At 53.6% G+C, this 24,596-nt stretch overlaps 1 protein-coding gene across 2 annotated transcripts in view; it reads left to right on the forward strand.

Annotated features, from left to right (window-relative positions):
- Positions 1-3,259: 3,259 nt before the first annotated feature.
- dlst (dihydrolipoamide S-succinyltransferase) overlaps positions 3,260-24,596 on the forward strand; it is a 531,988-nt gene continuing 510,651 nt past the window's right edge. The window contains exon 1 of one of the 2 annotated variants that reach the window (XM_078562156.1): positions 3,260-3,399. In XM_078562156.1, the coding sequence (XP_078418282.1) occupies positions 3,325-3,399 (75 nt within the window). In that variant the 5' untranslated portion in view covers positions 3,260-3,324. The remainder of the gene's footprint in view (positions 3,400-24,596) is intronic. The other variant, XM_078562155.1, reaches the window with a different exon arrangement.

The raw sequence follows: 24,596 nt of genomic DNA on the forward strand, positions 1-24,596 counted from the left end.
CATTAATTTTGTACCGGATTATCATTGCTAAAAGCTTTCCCACCCACAGAGATTAAACTGACTGGCCTGTAGGTGCTGGATTTATTCTTACACCTCTTTTGAACAAGGGTTTGCAATTTGCAATTCACCAGTTCTCTCACACCACCCTGCATCCAAATACAAGTTGTTGTTGTTAAGGGCTTTGGGATGTCTGGAGGCCCTGAAAGGCGCTGTATAAATGCAAGTCTTTCTCCATTTTTCTTGCAACCTTTCTTCCAAACAAGAGAATTAAGAGATTGAAAGTTCCTCGGTTGTGTGTGAAATAGATACTCTGGGGCACTGCTGATGGGTGTGAGACTAGGGTAATGAGAAGGAAAACTACACTTTAACAAGCAAGATGAGATAATTCTCTTCACTTCAAAGTCCAATGCAAAATTGGGCAGGTTGCGAATCTCCAATTGTGTCAATGAAATGTAAGGGAAAATATTAGGAAAATAATCAGGAAGTTTTAGGAGCTATTTCCTCTCCCTAAAAGGTAATTAGCTTCAAAAGCCAAAACAAGAGGGCATCCTATTGGCTGATTGCTCAACAACTGACCAGGATAAATTCAATGCAAACTAGGAAGGTTTCAGGTTTGATCTTTTGGCTTTTTTTTTTGCGAAGTTGGCTGATCTGGGCTAGGAACATGACTATTGATTTCTGTACTGTTGGGTTAGAAGGGACAAACTGACCCCATAATGGACCTTGCTGCAAATGCTCCTCTGTCCAGGTTGGATGAAAACAAGGTCAGCTTTGCCATGGCACACTGCCATCATCCAAGCTCAAATGGCCCGCGGACACTATCAAAGGTTCACACATGAATAAACTGTCATTTTGGTACTACACCCGAAAATGCATACTGCAGGAGGCAACTCAAAGGTAGAGAGCAGGGAAGGAGAGGGCAAAAGGTTGGTGGAGAATAATAAAAAAAACCTAGACAAGAGACTTGTTCTGTATTCTATTTCTAACCTGCGAGCTCAGCCGCAGTCCCTACTTGAAGAGATTATTTCATAAAGAAATATTTCCAAATAATGAACTAAAATGTGAATGAAGAAATAAAATCTTCTATTTTAATTAACCATAGCACTGATATAATAGTTAACCCCACATTTGGAACCACATTCTGCAGGGCCGGTTGTAAATTGCATCCAGTTGTTCATTTCGATCAACATGAAGATCACATCACGTCATATAATACATACCTATGCACCACGTGCGTTTATTGGAGAAATACTTTAAAATACAAACCATAATATTTAATTGTGTGTTCTTTATAAGGGAATGTAATACATACTTATGCGCTTATTTACTAGATTATTCCAGAAATGAATTAAAATAAGGAAATAACATATTTACATGCTTCTCCAGGCGGACCATCTTTACATTAAAGAATTTAGTTTTATTCAACTCCAAATACTTGTCTGAATACGCGGTCATTGTACTCGGCTTGAACGAAAATATCAGAGTTTTATTACAAACCTCACTTCAATTATTATCGAAATTACTCTGAAACCGTTTGTTAAATGCAAGGGGCATCTCGAATCCTTTGTGACCTGAAAGCAAGCAACAGTTTGCGGCACACCACATTAGCAGCTTAAGACTTGCAACAACCAAACGACATTTCGAACCAGTTGAAATAGTGGTTTGACCGGCGCCTTCCTGTACTAACTAGTTACCGTTATATTGATCCCATAATAAATTGAATTATTGCTGTCTTAAAAATATCAACTGGATGACCATTAGAAACGAGTTCGTTCAATAGAAGGCTCCAAAAGTACTTTTTTTTTTGAAACGGGGTAGCTAATAGCCTCACAAATAATTACAGTTGAAATGATTTTAGTAATTCTAGGGTTGTGTAAGTAAGTGCATTAACTAAATCTTGCTGCCTGACAGCTTGTCCTGTGCAAAGGTAAAGCGCGGAACACTTTAAAAAGATGGCATTGAACAGTAATACAATCTGCTCCCAGAAAAGTGTGCAAACAAAAAACAAACCCAGATTGGTTCTGGCCAGGAATGTTAACTTGTATTTTCTCTATTGCCAATTGATGAAATTTTAAGCATCCGAAGATTGAATTAAACACCATCGAACAAAGATGTCCTCATTTCATTACTGTATAAATGAAACAACTTTCTGAGAATTATTTATTTGCTAGCAACACATACGCACAAACCTAGTAAGATATCTGTACCAAAGAACAACTTTTACTCGCAACCGTAATTTAGAAAAAAAATTGCAAAACTCAACATGAACCCTCTCAAGGGTTCTCAAACCGACTTTTCAAACTGTTCAAAACGAGATATTGCACCAGCTGAATTCATCCCCTCGCCAAAAAAGAAAACGAATGCAGGACGATGTCCATGTAATTATTAAAGAGAACAAGTATTCAAGATACCTTCATAATTGTTAACACAGGAATGGAATCAATAAAGACCACAAAGTTTTTTTTTGTTAAAAATAAGGCGAAAATCTCAGAGTCATCCTACACACAAACCTGCCAGATCTACTGTATCATTCGGATAAAGAGGCGTATACGAGGCAGAGTTTTTTTTAGGAAAAACTATTAACGCGCTGTTTACCAGAATAAGTATTTCAATAATAGCAATAATTAACATTATATATTGATAATGAGGATGGTCACAATACTGTAACCCACACTCACGTTGCTGCTCTCCTGTTGGATACCCACTGTTACTGAGCACCTGCCCGTCCTGCTACACCTGTCCTCATTCATCCTCATACCTTAAAAGGAGAAAAAGAGGCTGGCCCGTTTCTAGCCAATCGACGTCGAGAAAACCCACCGTGATTAACATATATGCAAACGAGGAAGGATTGGGTGCAAACCACTAATGTGAGGAGGGACAGATTTCAAAGAGGCAAAATCGAAACGATCCTGCGGCACTATTACAAATAAACATGTAATTAGGATTGAAATCATAATATTTTAATATAATATAGGGACCTGTTTCCAAGTCCTTGTTACTGTCCGGATGTAAAAATTGCTATTTAGTTTAACCCCACCCCTCTAATTGCGAATATTCGTACAGTCCAGCGGTAGATGGGGCCAAACCATTCTTTCAAAACAAGTGAAACACGACTGTTTTATTAAACATTAAAGCGATATTTTTGTTCAGTGTAATGTGGTTCTCTAGGGTGATGTATGCAGGCTTGAAGCGAATTTATTTCGTATTTCCCTGACAATCTCCAGCACCGCCCCCCCCCCCCCCCACCGGGGTTGTTGGTATGTTCCAGCCGGTTTCCGCTCTCCGCTTCACCCTCCCTCTCGAGTCTCTTTCGTTCCAGTCGCCATGTTCTCCCGTTCCCGGTGCCTGGCTCGGAGTCTGAGCCGTTTCACCGTCAGCCGCAACCCCGGGAGCTGGCAGGTAAGGGAGCCGGGGACAACCCCCGGCCGAGAGTAACTGGAATTCCTGCCCAGGGGAGAGAAGACTAAGACAGGAGCAGGCCCGAGGCCTTGGCCAAGGACATGTTACCCTCAGCAACAGCGGAGAGAGGCCGCATAGCTCAGTCTGTGTGTGTGTGTGTGTACTGCCCCCCTCGCCCCGTGTGTGTGTGTGTGTGTACTGCCCCCCTCGCCCCGTGTGTGTGTGTGTACTGCCCCCCTCGCCCCGTGTGTGTGTGTGTGTGTACTGCCCCCCTCGCCCCGTGTGTGTGTGTGTGTACTGCCCCCCTCGCCCCGTGTGTGTTTGTGTACTGCCCCCCTCGCCCCGTGTGTGTGTGTGTACTGCCCCCCTCGCCCCGTGTGTGTGTGTACTGCCCCCCTCGCCCCGTGTGTGTGTGTGTACTGCCCCCCTCGCCCCGTGTGTGTTTGTGTACTGCCCCCCTCGCCCTGTGTGTGTGTGTGTACTGCCCCCCTCGCCCCGTGTGTGTTTGTGTACTGCCCCCCTCGCCCCGTGTGTGTGTGTGTACTGCCCCCCTCGCCCCGTGTGTGTGTGTGTACTGCCCCCCTCGCCCCGTGTGTGTTTGTGTACTGCCCCCCTCGCCCCGTGTGTGTGTGTGTACTGCCCCCCTCGCCCCGTGTGTGTGTGTGTGTACTGCCCCCCTCGCCCCGTGTGTGTGTGTATGTACTGCCCCCCTCGCCCCGTGTGTGTGTGTATGTACTGCCCCCCTCGCCCCGTGTGTGTGTGTATGTACTGCCCCCCTCGCCCACCCCGTGTGTGTGTACTGCCCCCCTCGCCCCCCCGTGTGTGTGTACTGCCCCCCTCGCCCCCCCGTGTGTGTGTACTGCCCCCCTCGCCCCCCCCGTGTGTGTGTACTGCCCCCCTCGCCCCCCCCGTGTGTGTGTACTGCCCCCCTCGCCCCCTGTGTGTGTGTGTGTACTGCCCCCCTCGCCCCCTGTGTGTGTGTGTGTACTGCCCCCCTCGCCCCCTGTGTGTGTGTGTGTACTGCCCCCCTCGCCCCCTGTGTGTGTGTGTGTACTGCCCCCCTCGCCCCCTGTGTGTGTGTATGTACTGCCCCCCCGCCCCCCCCGTGTGTGTGTACTGCCCCCCTCGCCCCCCCCGTGTGTGTGTACTGCCCCCCTTGCCCCCCCCGTGTGTGTGTACTGCCCCCCTCGCCCCGTGTGGGTGTGTATGTACTGCCCCCCTCGCCCCCCCCGTGTGTGTGTACTGCCCCCCTCGCCCCCCCCGTGTGTGTGTACTGCCCCCCTCGCCCCCCCCGTGTGTGTGTACTGCCCCCCTCGCCCCCCCGTGTGTATGTACTGCCCCCCTCGCCCCTGTGTGTGTATGTACTGCCCCCCTCGCCCCGTGTGTGTGTGTATGTACTGCCCCCCTCGCCCCGTGTGTGTGTGTGTGTGTGTGTGTGTGTGTGTGTGTGTGTGTGTGTGTGTGTGTGTACTGCCCCCCTCGCCCCCTGTGTGTGTGTATGTACTGCCCCCCTCGCCCCCTGTGTGTGTATGTACTGCCCCCCTCGCCCCCTGTGTGTGTATGTACTGCCCCCCTCGCCCCCTGTGTGTGTGTATGTACTGCCCCCCTCGCCCCCTGTGTGTGTGTATGTACTGCCCCCCTCGCCCCCTGTGTGTGTGTATGTACTGCCCCCCTCGCCCCCTGTGTGTGTGTATGTACTGCCCCCCTCGCCCCCTGTGTGTGTGTATGTACTGCCCCCCTCGCCCCCTGTGTGTGTGTATGTACTGCCCCCCTCGCCCCCTGTGTGTGTGTATGTACTGCCCCCCTCGCCCCCTGTGTGTGTGTATGTACTGCCCCCCTCGTCCCCGTGTGTGTGTGTGTATGCACTGCCCCCTCGACCAGTGTGTGTGTGTGTGTGTGTGTATGCACTGCCCCCTCGACCAGTGTGAGTGTGTGTGTGTGTGTGTGTGTGTGTGTGTATGTACTGCCCCCCTCGCCCCGTGTGCGTGTGTGTATGTACTGCCCCCCTCGCACCGTGTGCGTGTGCGTGTGTGTGTGTACTGCCCCCCCTCGCCCCTGTGTGTGTGTGTATGCACTGGCCCCCTCGTCCCCCGTGTGTGTGTGTGTGTGTGTGTATGCACTGGCCCCCTCGTCCCCCATGTGTGTGTGTGTGTGTGTATGCACTGGCCCCCTCGTCCCCCATGTGTGTGTGTGTGTGTGTATGCACTGGCCCCCTCGTCCCCCATGTGTGTGTGTGTGTGTATGCACTGGCCCCCTCGTCCCCCATGTGTGTGTGTGTGTGTGTGTATGCACTGCCCCCCTCGTCCCCCATGTGTGTGTGTGTGTGTGTGTGTGTGTGTATGCACTGCCCCCCTCGTCCCCCGTGTGTGTGTGTGTGTGTGTATGCATGCACTGGCCCCCTCGTCCCCCATGTGTGTGTATGTGTGTATGCACTGCCCCCCTCGTCCCCCGTGTGTGTGTGTGTGTGTGTGTGTGTGTGTGTGTATATATATATGCACTGGCTCCCTCGTCCCCCATGTGTGTGTGTGTGTGTGTGTGTGTGTGTGTGTGTGTATGCACTGCCCCCCTCGTCCCCCGTGTGTGTGTATGCACTGCCCCCCTCGTCCCCCGTGTGTGTGTATGCACTGCCCCCCTCGTCCCCCGTGTGTGTGTATGCACTGGCCCCCTCGTCCCCCGTGTGTGTGTATGCACTGGCCCCCTCGTCCCCCGTGTGTGTGTATGCACTGGCCCCCTCGTCCCCCGTGTGTGTGTATATGCACTGGCCCCCTCGTCCCCCGTGTGTGTGTATATGCACTGGCCCCCTCGTTCCCCGTGTGTGTGTATATGCACTGGCCCCCTCGTCCCCCGTGTGTGTGTATATGCACTGGCCCCCTCGTCCCCCGTGTGTGTGTATATGCACTGGCCCCCTCGTCCCCCGTGTGTGTATGTATGCATGCACTGCCCCCCTCGTCCCCCGCGTGTGTGTGTATGCATGCACTGGCACCCTCGTCCCCCGTGTGTGTGTATGCACTGCCCCCCTCGTCCCCGTGTGTGTGTGTGTGTGTATGCACTGGCCCCCTCGTCCCCCGTGTGTGTGTATGCACTGGCCACTGGCCCCCTCGTCCCCCGTGTGTGTGTATGCACTGGCCCCCTCATCCCCCGTGTGTGTGTATGCACTGCCCCCCTCGTCCCCCGTGTGTGTGTATGCACTGCCCCCCTCGTCCCCGTGTGTGTGTGTGTGTATGCACTGGCCCCCTCGTCCCCCGTGTGTGTGTATGCACTGGCCACTGGCCCCCTCGTCCCCCGTGTGTGTGTATGCACTGGCCCCCTCATCCCCCGTGTGTGTGTATGCACTGCCCCCCTCGTCCCCCGTGTGTGTGTATGCACTGGCCCCCTCGTCCCCCGTGTGTGTGTATGCACTGCCCCCCTCGTCCCCCGTGTGTGTGTATGCACTGCCCCCTTGTCCCCCATGTGTGTGTGTGTGTGTGTGTATGCACTGCCCCCCTCGTCCCCCGTGTGTGTGTGTGTGTATGCATGCACTGCCCCCCTCGTCCCCCGTGTGTGTGTGTGTATGCATGCACTGCCCCCCTCGTCCGCTGCGTGTGTGTGTGTATGCACTGGCCCCCTCGTCCCCCGTGTGTGTGTATGCACTGCCCCCCTCGTCCGCCGTGTGTGTGTATGCACTGCCCCCCTCGTCCCCCATGTGTGTGTGTGTGTGTATGCACTGCCCCCCTCGTCCCCCGTGTGTGTGTGTATGCACTGCCCCCCTCGTCCCCCGTGTGTGTGTGTATGCACTGGCCCCCTCGTCCCCCGTGTGTGTGTATGCACTGGCCCCCTCGTCCCCCGTGTGTGTGTATGCACTGCCCCCCTCGTCCCCCGTGTGTGTGTATGCACTGCCCCCCTCGTCCCCCATGTGTGTGTGTGTGTGTATGCACTGCCCCCCTCGTCCCCCGTGTGTGTGTATGCACTGCCTCCCTCGTCCCCCGTGTGTGCGTATGCACTGCCCCCCATGTCCCCCGTGTGTGCGTATGCACTGTCCCCCTCGTCCCCGTGTGTGTGTGTGTGTGTGTGTGTGTGTGTGTGTGTGTGTATGCACTGCCCCCCTCGTCCCCGTGTGTGTGTATGCACTGCCCCCCTCGTCCCCCGTGTGTGTGTGTGTGTGTGTGTGTATGTGTATGCACTGCCCCCCTCGTCCCCCGTGTGTGTGTATGCACTGCCCCCCTCGTCCCCGTGTGTGTGTGTATGCACTGCCCCCCTCGTCCCCCGTGTGTGTGTGTGTGTATGCACTGCCCCCCTCGTCCCCATGTGTGTGTGTGTGTATGCACTGCCCCCCTCGTCCCCCGTGTGTGTGTATGCACGGCCACCTCGTCCCCCGTGTGTGTGTATGCACTGCCTCCCTCGTCCCCCGTGTGTGTGTGTGTGTGTGTGTGTGTGTGTGTATGCACGCACTGTCCCCCTCGTCCCCCGTGTGTGTGTGTGTGTGTATGCACTGCCCCCCTCGTCCGCCGTGTGTGTGTATGCACTGCCCCCCTCGTCCCCCGTGTGTGTGTGTGTGTGTGTGTATGCACTGGCCCCCTCGTCCCCCATGTGTGTGTGTGTGTGTATGCACTGCCTCCCTCGTCCCCCGTGTGTGTGTGTGTGTGTGTGTGTATATGCACTGGCTCCCTCGTCCCCCATGTGTGTGTGTGTGTGTGTGTGTGTGTGTGTGTGTGTATGCACTGCCCCCCTCGTCCCCCGTGTGTGTGCATGCACTGCCCCCCTCGTCCCCCGTGTGTGTGTATGCAATGGCCCCCTCGTCCCCCGTGTGTGTGTATGCACTGGCCCACTCGTCCCCCGTGTGTGTGTATGCACTGGCCACTGGCCCCCTCGTCCCCCGTGTGTGTGTATATGCACTGGCCCCCTCGTCCCCCGTGTGTGTGTATGCACTGGCCCCCTCGTCCCCCGTGTGTGTGTATGCACTGGCCCCCTCGTCCCCCGTGTGTGTGTGTGTGTGTGTGTGTATGCACTGCCCCCTTGTCCCCCATGTGTGTGTGTGTGTATGCACTGCCCCCCTCGTCCCCCGTGTGTGTGTATGCACTGCCCCCCTCGTCCCCCGTGTGTGTGTATGCACTGCCCCCCTCGTCCCCCGTGTGTGTGTGTGTGTGTATGCACTGCCCCCCTCGTCCCCCGTGTGTGTGTGTGTGTGTGTATGCATGCACTGCCCCCCTCGTCCCCCGCGTGTGTGTGTATGCATGCACTGGCACCCTCGTCCCCCGTGTGTGTGTATGCACTGCCCCCCTCGTCCCCGTGTGTGTGTGTGTGTGTATGCACTGGCCCCCTCGTCCCCCGTGTGTGTGTATGCACTGGCCACTGGCCCCCTCGTCCCCCGTGTGTGCGTATGCACTGGCCCCCTCATCCCCCGTGTGTGTGTATGCACTGCCCCCCTCGTCCCCCGTGTGTGTGTATGCACTGCCCCCCTCGTCCCCGTGTGTGTGTGTGTGTATGCACTGGCCCCCTCGTCCCCCGTGTGTGTGTATGCACTGGCCACTGGCCCCCTTGTCCCCCGTGTGTGTGTATGCACTGGCCCCCTCATCCCCCGTGTGTGTGTATGCACTGGCCCCCTCGTCCCCCGTGTGTGTGTATGCACTGGCCACTGGCCCCCTCGTCCCCCGTGTGTGTGTGTATGCACTGCCCCCCTCGTCCCCCGTGTGTGTGTATGCACTGGCCCCCTCGTCCCCCGTGTGTGTGTATGCACTGGCCACTGGCCCCCTCGTCCCCCGTGTGTGTGTATGCACTGGCCCCCTCATCCCCCGTGTGTGTGTATGCACTGCCCCCCTCGTCCCCCGTGTGTGTGTATGCACTGGCCCCCTCGTCCCCCGTGTGTGTGTATGCACTGCCCCCCTCGTCCCCCGTGTGTGTGTATGCACTGCCCCCTTGTCCCCCATGTGTGTATGTGTGTGTGTGTGTGTGTATGCACTGCCCCCCTCGTCCCCCGTGTGTGTGTGTGTGTATGGATGCACTGCCCCCCTCGTCCCCCGTGTGTGTGTGTGTATGCATGCACTGCCCCCCTCGTCCGCCGCGTGTGTGTGTGTATGCACTGGCCCCCTCGTCCCCCGTGTGTGTGTATGCACTGCCCCCCTCGTCCGCCGTGTGTGTGTATGCACTGCCCCCCTCGTCCCCCATGTGTGTGTGTGTGTGTATGCACTGCCCCCCTCGTCCCCCGTGTGTGTGTGTATGCACTGCCCCCCTCGTCCCCCGTGTGTGTGTGTATGCACTGGCCCCCTCGTCCCCCGTGTGTGTGTATGCACTGGCCCCCTCGTCCCCCGTGTGTGTGTATGCACTGGCCCCCTCGTCCCCCGTGTGTGTGTATGCACTGGCCCCCTCGTCCCCCGTGTGTGTGTATGCACTGGCCCCCTCGTCCCCCGTGTGTGTGTATGCACTGGCCCCCTCGTCCCCCGTGTGTGTGTATGCACTGCCCCCCTCGTCCGCCGTGTGTGTGTATGCACTGCCCCCCTCGTCCCCCGTGTGTGTGTATGCACTGCCCCCCTCGTCCCCCATGTGTGTGTGTGTGTGTGTGTGTGTGTATGCACTGCCCCCCTCGTCCCCCGTGTGTGTGTATGCACTGCCCCCCATGTCCCCCGTGTGTGCGTATGCACTGTCCCCCTCGTCCCCGTGTGTGTGTGTGTGTGTGTGTGTGTGTGTGTGTGTGTGTGTGTGTGTGTGTGTGTGTGTGTGTGTATGCACTGCCCCCCTCGTCCCCGTGTGTGTGTATGCACTGCCCCCCTCGGCTCCCGTGTGTGTGTGTGTGTATGTGTATGCACTGCCCCCCTCGTCCCCCGTGTGTGTGTATGCACTGCCCCCCTCGTCCCCCGTGTGTGTGTGTGTGTATGCACTGCCCCCCTCGTCCCCATGTGTGTGTGTGTGTGTGTGTATGCACTGCCCCCCTCGTCCCCCGTGTGTGTGTATGCACTGCCCCCCTCGTCCCCCGTGTGTGTGTATGCACTGCCTCCCTCGTCCCCCGTGTGTGTGTGTGTGTGTGTGTGTGTGTGTATGCATGCACTGTCCCCCTCGTCCCCCGTGTGTGTGTGTGTGTGTGTATGCACTGCCCCCCTCGTCCGCCGTGTGTGTGTATGCACTGCCCCCCTCGTCCGCCGTGTGTGTGTATGCACTGCCCCCCTTGTCCGCCGTGTGTGTGTGTGTGTGTATGCACTGCCCCCCTCGTCCCCCGTGTGTGTGTGTGTGTGTGTGTGTGTATGCACTGGCCCCCTCGTCCCCCATGTGTGTGTGTGTGTGTATGCACTGCCCCCCTCGTCCCCCGTGTGTGTGTGTGTGTGTGTGTGTGTGTGTGTGTGTATATGCACTGGCTCCCTCGTCCCTCATGTGTGTGTGTGTGTGTGTGTGTGTATGCACTGCCCCCCTCGTCCCCCGTGTGTGTGCATGCACTGCCCCCCTCGTCCCCCGTGTGTGTGTATGCAATGGCCCCCTCGTCCCCCGTGTGTGTGTATGCACTGGCCCACTCGTCCCCCGTGTGTGTGTATGCACTGGCCACTGGCCCCCTCGTCCCCCGTGTGTGTGTGTATGCACTGGCCCCCTCGTCCCCCGTGTGTGTGTGTATGCACTGGCCCCCTCGTCCCCCGTGTGTGTGTATGCACTGGCCCCCTCGTCCCCCGTGTGTGTGTATGCACTGCCCCCCTCGTCCCCCGTGTGTGTGTATGCACTGCCCCCTTGTCCCCCATGTGTCTGTGTGTGTGTATGCACTACCCCCCTCGTCCCCCGTGTGTGTGTATGCACTGCCCACCTCGTCCCCCGTGTGTGTGTGTGTGTGTGTGTGTGTGTATATGCATGCACTGCCCCCCTCGTCCCCCGCGTGTGTGTGTGTATGCACTGCCCCCCTCGTCTGCCGTGTGTGTGTATGCACTGCCCCCCTCGTCCCCCGTGTGTGTGTATGCACTGGCCCCCTCGTCCCCCGTGTGTGTGGATGCACTGGCCACTGGCCCCCTCGTCCCCCGTGTGTGTGTATGCACTGGCCCCCTCATCCCCCGTGTGTGTGTATGCACTGCCCCCCTCGTCCCCCGTGTGTGTGTATGCACTGCCCCCCTCGTCCCCCGTGTGTGTGTATGCACTGCCCCCTTGTCCCCCATGTGTGTGTGTGTGTGTGTGTGTATGCACTGCCCCCCTCGTCCCCCGTGTGTGTGTGTGTATGCATGCACTGCCCCCCTCGTCCCCCGCGTGTGTGTGTGTATGCACTGGCCGCCTCGTCCCCCGTGTGTGTGTATGCACTGCCCCCCTCGTCCGCCGTGTGTGTGTATGCACTGCCCCCCTCGTCCCCCATGTGTGTGTGTGTATGCACTGCCCCCCTCGTCCCCCGTGTGTGTGTGTGTATGCACTGCCCCCCTCGTCCCCCGTGTGTGTGTATGCACTGGCCCCCTCGTCCCCCGTGTGTGTGTATGCACTGCCCCCCTCGTCTGCCGTGTGTGTGTATGCACTGCCCCCCTCGTCTGCCGTGTGTGTGTATGCACTGCCCCCCTCGTCCCCCATGTGTGTGTTTGTGTGTGTGTATGCACTGCCCCCCTCGTCCCCCATGTGTGTGTTTGTGTGTGTGTATGCACTGCCTCCCTCGTCCCCCGTGTGTGTGTATGCACTGCCCCCCATGACCTCCGTGTGTGCGTATGCACTGCCCCCCTCGTCCCCGTGTGTGCGTATGCACTGCCCCCCTCGTCCCCGTGTGTGTGTGTATGCACTGCCCCCCTCGTCCCCCGTGTGTGTGTGTGTGTGTGTGTGTGTGTGTATGCACTGGCCCCCTCGTCCCCCATGTGTGTGTGTGTGTGTGTATGCACTGCCCCCCTCGTCCCCCGTGTGTGTGTGTGTGTGTGTGTGTGTGTATGCACTGCCCCCCTCGTCCCCCGTGTGTGTGCATGCACTGCCCCCCTCGTCCCCCGTGTGTGTGTATGCAATGGCCCCCTCGTCCCCCGTGTGTGTGTATGCACTGGCCCACTCGTCCCCCGTGTGTGTGTATGCACTGGCCACTGGCCCCCTCGTCCCCCGTGTGTGTGTGTATGCACTGGCCCCCTCGTCCCCCGTGTGTGTGTGTATGCACTGGCCCCCTCGTCCCCCGTGTGTGTGTATGCACTGGCCCCCTCGTCCCCCGTGTGTGTGTATGCACTGGCCCCCCTCGTCCCCCGTGTGTGTGTATGCACTGCCCCCTTGTCCCCCATGTGTCTGTGTGTGTGTATGCACTACCCCCCTCGTCCCCCGTGTGTGTGTATGCACTGCCCCCCTCGTCCCCCGTGTGTGTGTGTGTGTGTGTGTGTGTGTGTGTGTGTGTGTGTGTATATGCATGCACTGCCCCCCTCGTCCCCCGCGTGTGTGTGTGTATGCACTGCCCCCCTCGTCTGCCGTGTGTGTGTATGCACTGCCCCCCTCGTCCCCCGTGTGTGTGTATGCACTGGCCCCCTCGTCCCCCGTGTGTGTGGATGCACTGGCCACTGGCCCCCTCGTCCCCCGTGTGTGTGTATGCACTGGCCCCCTCATCCCCCGTGTGTGTGTATGCACTGCCCCCCTCGTCCCCCGTGTGTGTGTATGCACTGCCCCCCTCGTCCCCCGTGTGTGTGTATGCACTGCCCCCTTGTCCCCCATGTGTGTGTGTGTGTGTGTGTATGCACTGCCCCCCTCGTCCCCCGTGTGTGTGTGTGTATGCACTGGCCGCCTCGTCCCCCGTGTGTGTGTATGCACTGCCCCCCTCGTCCCCCGCGTGTGTGTGTGTATGCACTGGCCGCCTCGTCCCCCGTGTGTGTGTATGCACTGCCCCCCTCGTCCGCCGTGTGTGTGTATGCACTGCCCCCCTCGTCCCCCATGTGTGTGTGTGTATGCACTGCCCCCCTCGTCCCCCGTGTGTGTGTGTGTATGCACTGGCCCCCTCGTCCCCCGTGTGTGTGTATGCACTGGCCCCCTCGTCCCCCGTGTGTGTGTATGCACTGCCCCCCTCGTCTGCCGTGTGTGTGTATGCACTGCCCCCCTCGTCTGCCGTGTGTGTGTATGCACTGCCCCCCTCGTCCCCCATGTGTGTGTTTGTGTGTGTGTATGCACTGCCCCCCTCGTCCCCCATGTGTGTGTTTGTGTGTGTGTATGCACTGCCTCCCTCGTCCCCCGTGTGTGTGTATGCACTGCCCCCCATGACCTCCGTGTGTGCGTATGCACTGCCCCCCTCGTCCCCGTGTGTGCGTATGCACTGCCCCCCTCGTCCCCGTGTGTGTGTGTATGCACTGCCCCCCTCGTCCCCCGTGTGTGTGTGTGTGTGTGTGTGTGTGTGTGTGTGTGTGTGTGTATGCACTGCCCCCCTCGTCCCCGTGTGTGTGTGTATGCACTGCCCCCCTCGTCCCCCGTGTGTGTGTGTGTGTATGCACTGCCCCCCTCGTCCCCGTGTGTGTGTGTATGTGTATGCACTGCCCCCCTCGTCCCCATGTGTGTGTGTGTATGCACTGCCCCCCTCGTCCCCCGTGTGTGTGTATGCACTGCCCCCGTCGTCCCCCGTGTGTGTGTATGCACTGCCTCCCTCGTCCCCCTTGTGTGTGTGTGTGTGTGTGTGTGTATGCATGCACTGTCCCCCTCGTCCCCCGTGTGTGTGTGTGTGTGTATGCACTGCCCCCCTCGTCCGCCGTGTGTGTGTATGCGCTGCCCCCCTCGTCCGCCGTGTGTGTGTATGCACTGCCCCCCACATCCCCATGTGTGTGTGTGTGTGTGTGTGTGTGTGTGTATGCACTGCCCCCCTCGTCCCCATGTGTGTGTGTGTATGCACTGCCCCCCTCGTCCCCATGTGTGTGTGTGTATGCACTGCCCCCCTCGTCCCCCGTGTGTGCGTATGCACTGGCCCCCTCGTCCCCCGTGTGTGTGTATGCACTGGCCACTGGCCCCCTCGTCCCCCGTGTGTGTGTATGCACTGGCCCCCTCATCCCCCGTGTGTGTGTATGCACTGCCCCCCTCGTCCCCCGTGTGTGTGTATGCACTGCCCCCCTCGTCCCCCGTGTGTGTGTATGCACTGCCCCCTTGTCCCCCATGTGTGTGTGTGCGTGTGTGTATGCACTGCCCCCCTCGTCCCCCGTGTGTGTGTGTGTATGCATGCGCTGCCGCCCTCGTCCCCCGCGTGTGTGTGTGTATGCACTGGCCGCCTCGTCCCCCGTGTGTGTGTATGCACTGCCCCCCTCGTCCGCCGTGTGTGTGTATGCACTGCCCCCCTCGTCCCCCATGTGTGTGTGTGTATGCACTGCCCCCCTCGTCCCCCGTGTGTGTGTGTATGCACTGCCCCCCTCGTCCCCCGTGTGTGTGTGTATGCACTGGCCCCCTCGTCCCCCGTGTGTGTGTATGCACTGCCCCCCTTGTCTGCCGTGTGTGTGTATGCGCTGCCCCCCTCGTCCGCCGTGTGTGTGTATGCACTGCCCCCCACGTCACCATGTGTGTGTGTGTGTGTGTGTGTGTGTGTGTATGCACTGCCCCCCTCGTCCCCATGTGTGTGTGTGTATGCACTGCCCCCCTCGTCCCCATGTGTGTGTGTGTATGCACTGCCCCCCTCGTCCCCCGTGTGTGTGTATGCACTGGCCCCCTCGTCCCCCGTGTGTGTGTATGCACTGGCCACTGGCCCCCTCGTCCCCCGTGTGTGTGTATGCACTGGCCCCCTCATCCCCCGTGTGTGTGTATGCACTGCCCCCCTCGTCCCCCGTATGTGTGTATGCACTGCCCCCCTCGTCCCCCGTGTGTGTGTATGCACTGCCCCCTTGTCCCCCATGTGTGTGTGTGTGTGTGTGTGTATGCACTGCCCCCCTCGTCCCCCGTGTGTGTGTGTGTATGCATGCGCTGCCGCCCTCGTCCCCCGCGTGTGTGTGTGTATGCACTGGCCGCCTCGTCCCCCGTGTGTGTGTATGCACTGCCCCCCTCGTCCGCCGTGTGTGTGTATGCACTGCCCACCTCGTCCCCCATGTGTGTGTGTGTATGCACTGCCCCCCTCGTCCCCCGTGTGTGTGTGTATGCACTGCCCCCCTCGTCCCCCGTGTGTGTGTGTATGCACTGGCCCCCTCGTCCCCCGTGTGTGTGTATGCACTGCCCCCCTTGTCTGCCGTGTGTGTGTATGCGCTGCCCCCCTCGTCCGCCGTGTGTGTGTATGCACTGCCCCCCACGTCCCCATGTGTGTGTGTGTGTGTGTGTGTGTATGCACTGCCCCCCTCGTCCCCATGTGTGTGTGTGTATGCACTGCCCCCCTCGTCCCCATGTGTGTGTGTGTATGCACTGCCCCCCTCGTCCCCCGTGTGTGTGTATGCACTGGCCCCCTCGTCCCCCGTGTGTGTGTATGCACTGGCCCCCTCATCCCCCGTGTGTGTGTATGCACTGCCCCCCTCGTCCCCCGTGTGTGTGTATGCACTGCCCCCCTCGTCCCCCGTGTGTGTGTATGCACTGCCCCCTTGTCCCCCATGTGTGTGTGTGTGTGTGTGTATGCACTGCCCCCCTCGTCCCCCGTGTGTGTGCGTGTATGCATGCGCTGCCGCCCTCGTCCCCCGCGTGTGTGTGTGTATGCACTGGCCGCCTCGTCTCCCGTGTGTGTGTATGCACTGCCCCCCTCGTCCGCCGTGTGTGTGTATGCACTGCCCCCCTCGTCCCCCGTGTGTGTGTGTATGCACTGCCCCCCTCGTCCCCCGTGTGTGTGTGTATGCACTGGCCCCCTCGTCCCCCGTGTGTGTGTATGCACTGCCCCCCTTGTCTGCCGTGTGTGTGTATGCACTGCCCCCCTCGTCCCCCGTGTGTGTGTATGCACTGCCTCCCTCGTCCCCCGTGTGTGTGTATGCACTGCCCCCCATGACCTCCGTGTGTGCGTATGCACTGCCCCCCTCGTCCCCGTGTGTGTGTATGCACTACCCCCCTCGTCCCCGTGTGTGTGTGTATGCACTGCCCCCCTCGTCCCCCGTGTGTGTGTGTGTGTGTGTGTGTGTGTGTGTGTGTGTGTGTGTGTGTATGCACTGCCCCCCTCGTCCCCGTGTGTGTGTGTATGCACTGCCCCCCTCGTCCCCCGTGTGTGTGTGTGTGTATGCACTGCCCCCCTCGTCCCCGTGTGTGTGTGTATGCACTGCCCCCTCGTCCCCCGTGTGTGTGTGTGTGTATGCACTGCCCCCCTCGTCCCTGTGTGCGTGTGTGTGTGTGTGTGTGTGTGTGTATGCACTGCCCCCCTCGTCCCCATGTGTGTGTGTGTATGCACTGCCCCCCTCGTCCCCCGTGTGTGTGTATGCACTGCCCCCGTCGTCCCCCGTGTGTGTGTATGCACTGCCTCCCTCGTCCCCCTTGTGTGTGTGTGTGTGTATGCATGCACTGTCCCCCTCGTCCCCCGTGTGTGTGTGTGTGTGTGTGTGTGTGTGTGTGTGTGTGTATGCACTGCCCCCCTCGTACCCCCGTGTGTGTGTGTGTGTATATGCACTGCCCCCCTCGTCCCCGTGTGTGTGTATGCACTGCCCCCCTCGTCCCCATGTGTGTGTGTGTGTATGCACTGCCCCCCTCGTCCCCATGTGTGTGTGTGTATGTACTGCCCCCCTTGTCCCCCCCGTGTGTGTATGCACTACCCCCCTCGTCCCCGTGTGTGTGTGTGTATGCACTGCCCCCCTCGTCCCCCGTGTGTGTGTGTGTATGCACTGCCCCCCTCGTCCCCCGTGTGTGTGTATGCGCTGCCCCCCCTCGTCCCCGTGTGTGTGTGTGTATGCACTGGCCCCATCACCCCCTGTGTGTGTGTGTGTGTGTATGCACTGCCCCCCTCGTCCCCCGTGTGTGTGTATGCACTGCCCCCCTCGTCCCCATGTGTGTGTGTGTGTGTGTATGCACTGACCCCATCGCCCCCTGTGTGTGTGTGTATGCGCTGCCCCCCTCGCCCCCTGTGTGTGTGTGTGCGCGCGCGCACATATTCTACCCCACATCTGCCTCTTGCCACCTCTCACCCACCAGTGACAAGTAACAGGAATGCTCGACCTGTAGTTACATATCAAACAAAAACTGTCTAGTTGCCCAGCAATTGGAGTCACACTCCCCCTATTTATAAATTGTTGCCATGCCGGATTCCACCCACTTTTCATGAAGGTTATGTTCATAATCTCACTTATCCGTCCCCCATACTTAAATAAAGATGTTGGTATTTGTGATTGTGAACCATGTTCTTGTAGCTCGGGGTAAAAACTTGAAGCAGACAGATACCGACGGGGAGGAGGTCAGTGGGATTTATTTGTGCATTGCTCTAGAAGATAACAAACTAATAGACGAGTCAGTTCCCAATGTCTGTCTTGGCAGTCCAGAAACATATTTTGAAAAGGAATTTAAAAAGTTGATGTGTGATTGTAATATATGGGGACAATAGACATAAGCTCAGAAATCTCGTCCCAAAATACAGGTTGTAAAATATACTGGTTCAAATTATTGAAAAGTAAGAGTTGGCTAGAAAGTTTTAATTGTAGAGCAGCTATTGAGGTGAATCTATTTTTATTTATTTTTTTGATGAGTGACTTTTGTTTTCTGTGCTGCAAGCTGTATTTGTTGAGAATGGTGTGCCCTGCTCTGCGAACGTAACATAAGAAATAGAAGCAGGAGTAGGCCATTTGGCCCCTCAAGCCTGCCCCACCGTTCAATAAGATCATGGCTGATCTGCCCCAGGCCTCAACTCCTGCTTTGTGCCAGCTCCTCATAGCCCTCAACACCCCGATGTTTAATGAATCTAGGATAAAAGCAAAAAACTGCGGATGCTGGAAATCCAAAATAAAAATACCTGGAAAAACTCAGCAGGTCTGACAGCACCTGCGGAGAGGAACACAGTTAACGTTTCGAATCTGTATGACTCTTCAACAGAACTAAGGAAAAATAGAAAAGATGTGAAATATAAGCTGGTTTAAGGGGGTGGGGGGGGGGGGCGGTGGGACAGGTAGAGCTGGATGGAGGGCCAGTGATAGGTGGAGATAGCCAAAAGATGTCATAGACAAAAGGACAAAGAGGTGTTGAAGGTGGTGATATTATCTAAGGAATGTGCTAATAGGTGACATTAAGGGTAGAAAGCAGGACGAGCAAGTTAGGGATCGAAATAGGCTAAAAGGTAGAGATAAAACAATGGATGGAAATACATTTAAAAATAATGGAAATAGGTGGGAAAAGAAAAATCTATATAAATTATTGGAAAAAAGGGGGATCGGAAAGGAGGTGGGGATGGAGGAGAAAGTTCATGATCTAAAATTGTTGAACTCAATATTCAGTCCGAAAGGCTGTAAAGTGCCGAGTCGGAAGATGAGGTGCTGTTCCTCCAGTTTGCGTTGAGCTTCACTGGAACAATGCAGCAAGCCAAGGACGGACATGTGGGCATGAGAGCAGGGTGGTGTGTTGAAATGGCAAGCGACAGGGAGGTGGAACACCAGATGCGGCCTCACCAACACCCTGCACAGTTGCAGTAAGACTTCCCTATTTTTAAACTCCAATCCCTTAGCAATACAGGCCAAAATTCCATTTGCCTTCTCAATTACTTGCTGCATCTGCATGATAATTTTTTGTGTTTCATGCACAAGAACACCCAGATCACTCTGTGCTGCACTTTTTTTGGAGTCTCTCCATTTGAATAATAGTCTGCCTTTTGATTCTTCCTACCAAAGTGCATGACCTCACGCTTTCCTAATTAAACTCCATCTGCCAAGTTTTTGCCCACTCACTCAACCTATCTATATCCCTTTGGAGATTCCTTATGTCCTCATCACAACGTGCCTTCCCACCTACTTTTGTATCATCAGCAATTTGGATACGTTACACTCTGCCCCCTCCTCCAAATCATTAATATAGATAGTAAATAATTGAGGCCCTGCGACTGATCCTTGTGGCACTCCACTAGTTCCATCTTTCAACTTGAAAAAGACTCATTATTCCCGACTCTGTCTTCTGCGTGTTAGCCAATCCTCAGTCCATGCTAATACATTATCTCCAATGCCGTGGGCTCCTAGCTTGTACGATAACCTTTCATGTGGCATCTTATCGAATGCCTTCTGGAAATTCAAATACACTACGTCTACCGGTTCCCCTTTATCAACTCTGCTTGTTATATACTCAAAGAACTCTAGCAAATTTGTCAAACATGATTTCCCTTTCACAAAACTGCGTTGACCCTGTTTGATTGCATTAAACTTTTCTAAATGCCCTGCTATTTCTTCCTTAATAATGGACTCTAACATTTTCCCAATCACAGATATTAGGCTGACTGGCCTATAGTTTCCTGCTTTTTGTCTCCCTCCCTTCTTGAACAGGGGTGTCACATTAGCGGTTTTCCAATCCGCTGGGGCCCTCCCAGAATCCAGTGAGCTCTGGAATATTTCAACCAATGCCTCCACTATCTCTGCAGCCACTTCCTTTAAAACTCTTGGATGCATTCCATCGGGTCCTGGTGACTTGTCCCATTAATTTGTCAAATACTTTGTCCCTCATGATAGGGACTGTTACAAGGTCTTTCCTCCCATTAGCTTCTTGCTTATCTGATCTCTTGGGGATGTTTATAGTGTCCTCCTCCATGAAGACCGATGCAAAATATTGGTCTAAATTATCTGCAGTTTCCCTGTTCCCCATTATCAATTGTCCAGTCGCATCCTTCAAGGGTCCCACGCTCACTTTAGCCACTCTTTATTTTTATATACCTGTTGAAGCTCTTACTATTTGTTTTTATATTTCTTGCCAATTTACTTTCATAATCAATTTTCTCCCCCTTTATTAGCTTTTTAGTCATCAGCTGCTGATTCCTAAAAAGAATTCCCAATCCTCTGGCCTACCACTAATTTTTGCCTTCTCATCGAGTCCTCCTTTTTGACCGGGATAAATTTTTGCTGAACTTTATGAAATATCTGCTTAAATGTCTGCCACTGCTCATTCAATGACCTTCCTCTTAGTCTATTTTCCCAGCTGGCTTTAGACAACTCTTTCTTCATATCTCTGTAATTGCCCTTATTTAAGTTGAGGACACTGGTTTGAGACCTGAGTTGCTCGTCCCCAAAATTTGAAATTCTACTATGTTGTAACTGCTACCCCCCAGAGGATCCTTAACTATGAGATATCTCATTAATCCCACCTCATTACGCATTACTAGATCTAAAATAGCCTGTTTCCGGGTAGGTTCTGCAATGTACTACTCTAAGAAACAATCCCTGATGCACTGTACAAATTTGTCTTCCAAGTTACCGCTACCAATCTGATTTGTCCACTCAATATGCAGGTTAAAATCACCCACCCTGAGGCTATTACATGTGTTGCTCTGAAATTTTCTTTGGGATATGTCTCAGAATTCGCTCGGGGACTGACTTTCTTTGCCTATTGGTGTGATTTTGTGATAGTCTACCCTCTGGTAAATTGTATGGTAGCACAGCTGAGATATGGACTCTGGAGGATTGTCATAAGAACTATTGGCTATAATATATTAAGTGATAATATGTAGGTGATAGCTTAAGCACCGGAAGGGGAGTTGGTTATATACTCTTTCTTTCTTGAATTGATTTGGTACAGAGTAAACCATTGCTTTTCTGTCACTAATTGATACAAAAAGTGTAAAGACATTGATTGCTAATATTAAAGTTTAGTAATTTACCTATACAATTTATGGGTCACTATCTCCAACAGCTGACAATGTGGGGAGGGCTGCTTTTGTTAATTCTTCCAGGCACTTAATTTTGATTCTGGTGCATCCAAAGGTTGTTGCAGACATTAGTGGTACTGGATAATATAAATTATTTTTAAACTGCTTGGGTTTTATTTTCTGTGGTTTAGATAGTGATCGTGTCTCATGCCATTTTCCTTCAGTGAGTTCCATTGTGTATGATGACCTAATGAAGAATACCTTTATGCTGCTTTTTTTTGTTTGTTCACAATGTGTATGGTTGATTGTAAACAGTGAATGAAAATCAGCTTTCCGAGCTTGTGAGATTTGTGTTCAGTAATTTAATATAATATGTTCTAGTTGGTTGAAGTTTATTTAGTCATGCAGGCTTTATAGAAAGCAACGGAAATTGAGGTGCAAGGGTCTTATGTGATGCACTACAGGGAAACTTGGTTTAAAAGTTTATATTGCTTCCTTTAGTGCGGTAGGGTGGGGATGAAGTGGCTTCTGATGGAATCATGACATCAGTGACAGCAGGAGAGGAGCAAATACAAGTTCAGATTAGTTCAGATTTGTGCCATTTGTTTGGAAGTAGTTTGTAAGCCAGACTTTTGAAGGAACACATCTTCAGCTAAAGCAAGCAAGAAATCAGAGATGATCACTGCCGGTTAAGCTCCAAAGAAAGCAAATCAGAGGACTTGCATTTATTTCACTTATTTCACAACTGTAGGATGCCCTAAGTGCTTCACAGCTAATGAAGCATTTATTGAAGCGTAGTCACTATTGAAATTGTGCACAGCAATGTCCAACAGGTAGCAATGAGCAAAATGACCAGATTTTTTATTTTGGTAATGTTGGAGGGATACATGTTTGCTAGGACACCGGAAGAACTCTCCATTGCTTCAAAAATATCATCATCTGTGTTGGTTTAATGCCTCATCTGAAAGGGACTGACTAAAGGGAACTTGTCTCTATATCTAGAGATACTATTACTATGTTGTAGTTATGGTCAGTCTTATCTTTTATCAACAGAATTGTAGACCCACATAAATGATTCTTATGTGGGAATAAGGGAGTTCATTTTAGAAGTATGAAGGAACAATGCTTATATATTCCTTGTCAGAATGTGAACTGTAGAAGTGTGAAATATAAAAAGCTGTAACTGCGGTGCTTGACTTGAGTTCCTGATGCTGAAATAGGAAATAAAAAGCTACAAAAGTAATCTCTATCAGCTTGATCAAATATTCACGTCGCCAAAAAGATTTCCACTGATCCTTTGCAATCCTCACCAGGAAGAAGAAAAGAACTTGTATTTAGTGCTTTTATGACCACCATATGATTTGCAGCATTTTACAACTATTGTATTTTTGAAGTGTTCTTTTGATCAGGTAATCTGCTTAGTGATGTTAGTTAAGGGATAAATATCGGCCAGCACAACCGGGGAGAGCTCCTCTTTGAAATAGTGATGAGATTTTCTGAATCGCCTGAGAAGGCAGACGGGGCCTCAGTTTATAATATCTCACCCGAAAGAGAACACTTGCAACAATGCAGCATTCCTTCATTACTCCACTGATGTATGAGCTCAATTCTTCAATCAAGCTTCGGGACTGCTACTTGAACCCATAACCTTCAACTGAGATGCAACAGTGCTACCACTGAGCCACAACTGACAGAGCATAGTCCATGTGATCTGAATCAGAGTAAGCAGCTGCTCATGAAGAGTAATTTTTGTTTTTTTTTGTTCCTTGACTGAAATTCTGCTAAAGCTGTTTTGAGGATGCCACAGTAGCTCTGTGAGTTAATTCAATGAGTAGTTGAGCTATGCAGTCAAGGAACGTGCTGGGTTCAATCTCAGCCTCTGCTGAGTAATATATCTTCATAGAGGGAAGTCTTCGCAATACAGTTGTCTGGCACCATTGCTCCATCGCTGAGTAGCAAATAATTCAGTCAGGATTCTATGTTTAGGAACCTTAAATGTGAACAAGAGCAAATCCAGCTGGCTGTGACCCTCCCTTGATTGAATAGTTACATATGCTTGTTGTTAGAAGTTACAAATGGCCACTAGGGTGTGATGCTGAAACTTTCCTGGTGTTTGTGGAATGTGGAAAAACGACTTTCATTTCTATGGTACCTTTATAGAGTCTGCAGATCGCACATTGGACTTGACTATCTCAAACCATCAAACCGGAGTGGAAGCATGTCATCTTCAATCCCGAGGGTCAGAATAAGAGCGAAGACCTTTAACATAAAAGTCAGAACTCGCTTCCCAAATAAGTATAAGGAAAATGGATACAAATCAGGAACGGAGTGGGTAGGGTGGTACTGGAAGCTGCTTCAGGGATGGGTCTTAAAGATGGCAAAGGAACTCCACTAAAGAGTGATGAGGCTACTGAAAGCTCTTATTGGTAGTGAGGGGAGGGAACATGAAGGCAGGATGCATTCATATAGAGCTGCAAAATATCACAGAGAAACTCTACAGAATTGATAAATGAGCTCCCTATTCTCTATAATTAGTGGGTCAGGAAGGGTGAGTATGATGGGTGGGGAACTTAGTGTTGGCGGGATAAGTGTAAGAGTGTTGGAGTTTATGAAGGGTGAATGATGGGAGGGCAGTAAGGAGAAAGCTAACAGTAATAGAGTCTAGAACACACAAGAAATTGGAGTTGAAGTAGATTATTTGGCCACTGAGCCTGCTCCACCATTCAGTATGATCATAGCTGACTTTCAGCTTCGAATCCACTTTCCCGCCTGTTCCCCATATCCCTTGGTATCCACAGGGTGTGTGTGGCGGTCATGACCTGGCACCTGTCTGACATCTCCATTGATTGCTGCAGGTGACCATTCGAGGCTCACTGTGCCTTTGAGTCTTGGGGTATGTCTTTGTCTTTCTCATGCTGTGGTTGTTTTGTTTGGACAAGTCAGGTGCTGCACCAAAGCACAGTCCTCACTGGAGACTAAGCAGGCAGTGTTGTGAAGTTGGTGCATGATGAGCTTAAGGTCAAAAAGGTTGTGAAAATGGCAAATGGCTTTTTTTCAGTCTGACTCGGCAAGGGGAATGAAATGAATGGGAAATGAGCGTGGCTTATGTTGGTAGCTATGGGCAATGATGGTCTTCCTAATGAGTATAAAGTGAATACTTCAGAGGTGGCCAGGTATTTCCTGGAGGCATTTTGTATCAAGTCTGCATGTGAAGCTTGCTTGTGTGAGCAGAATGCAGTGAGCATGCATTGGAATGTGTTGATTTGTACCACTCCTACTTCAGCCTGGTAAATATGCTAGTGCCAGTCAAGTTAAACAGAGTATAATTTTTGACAATTTTCTTCCTCATTCAGAAGTTACTTGGGGTCAAGTTTAGGGTCAGACTTTATTGACAGGGAATCCGCTGTGATGCTGTACTAATCTAATTTCAGGGAATCAAGAAAAAGGAGTACTGCATCTTTAACCCTCTCATTCAGAATGCTGGATAAAGATCCCCATATATTACTCTAAGGAAGTGGGTATCAGCACATCTATATTACCTGTTTGGGTTAGCTGAAATGACATCCTCCTTTCAAGGTTATGGTAAGCAGTGCTTGTAGCAATGGTTAGTTGAAATGTTTGACTGTGAAATACA

Source organism: Cetorhinus maximus, chromosome 18 (assembly GCF_964194155.1).
Source record: "Cetorhinus maximus chromosome 18, sCetMax3.hap1.1, whole genome shotgun sequence".
In the NCBI taxonomy this organism is placed as follows: Eukaryota; Metazoa; Chordata; class Chondrichthyes; order Lamniformes; family Cetorhinidae; genus Cetorhinus; species Cetorhinus maximus.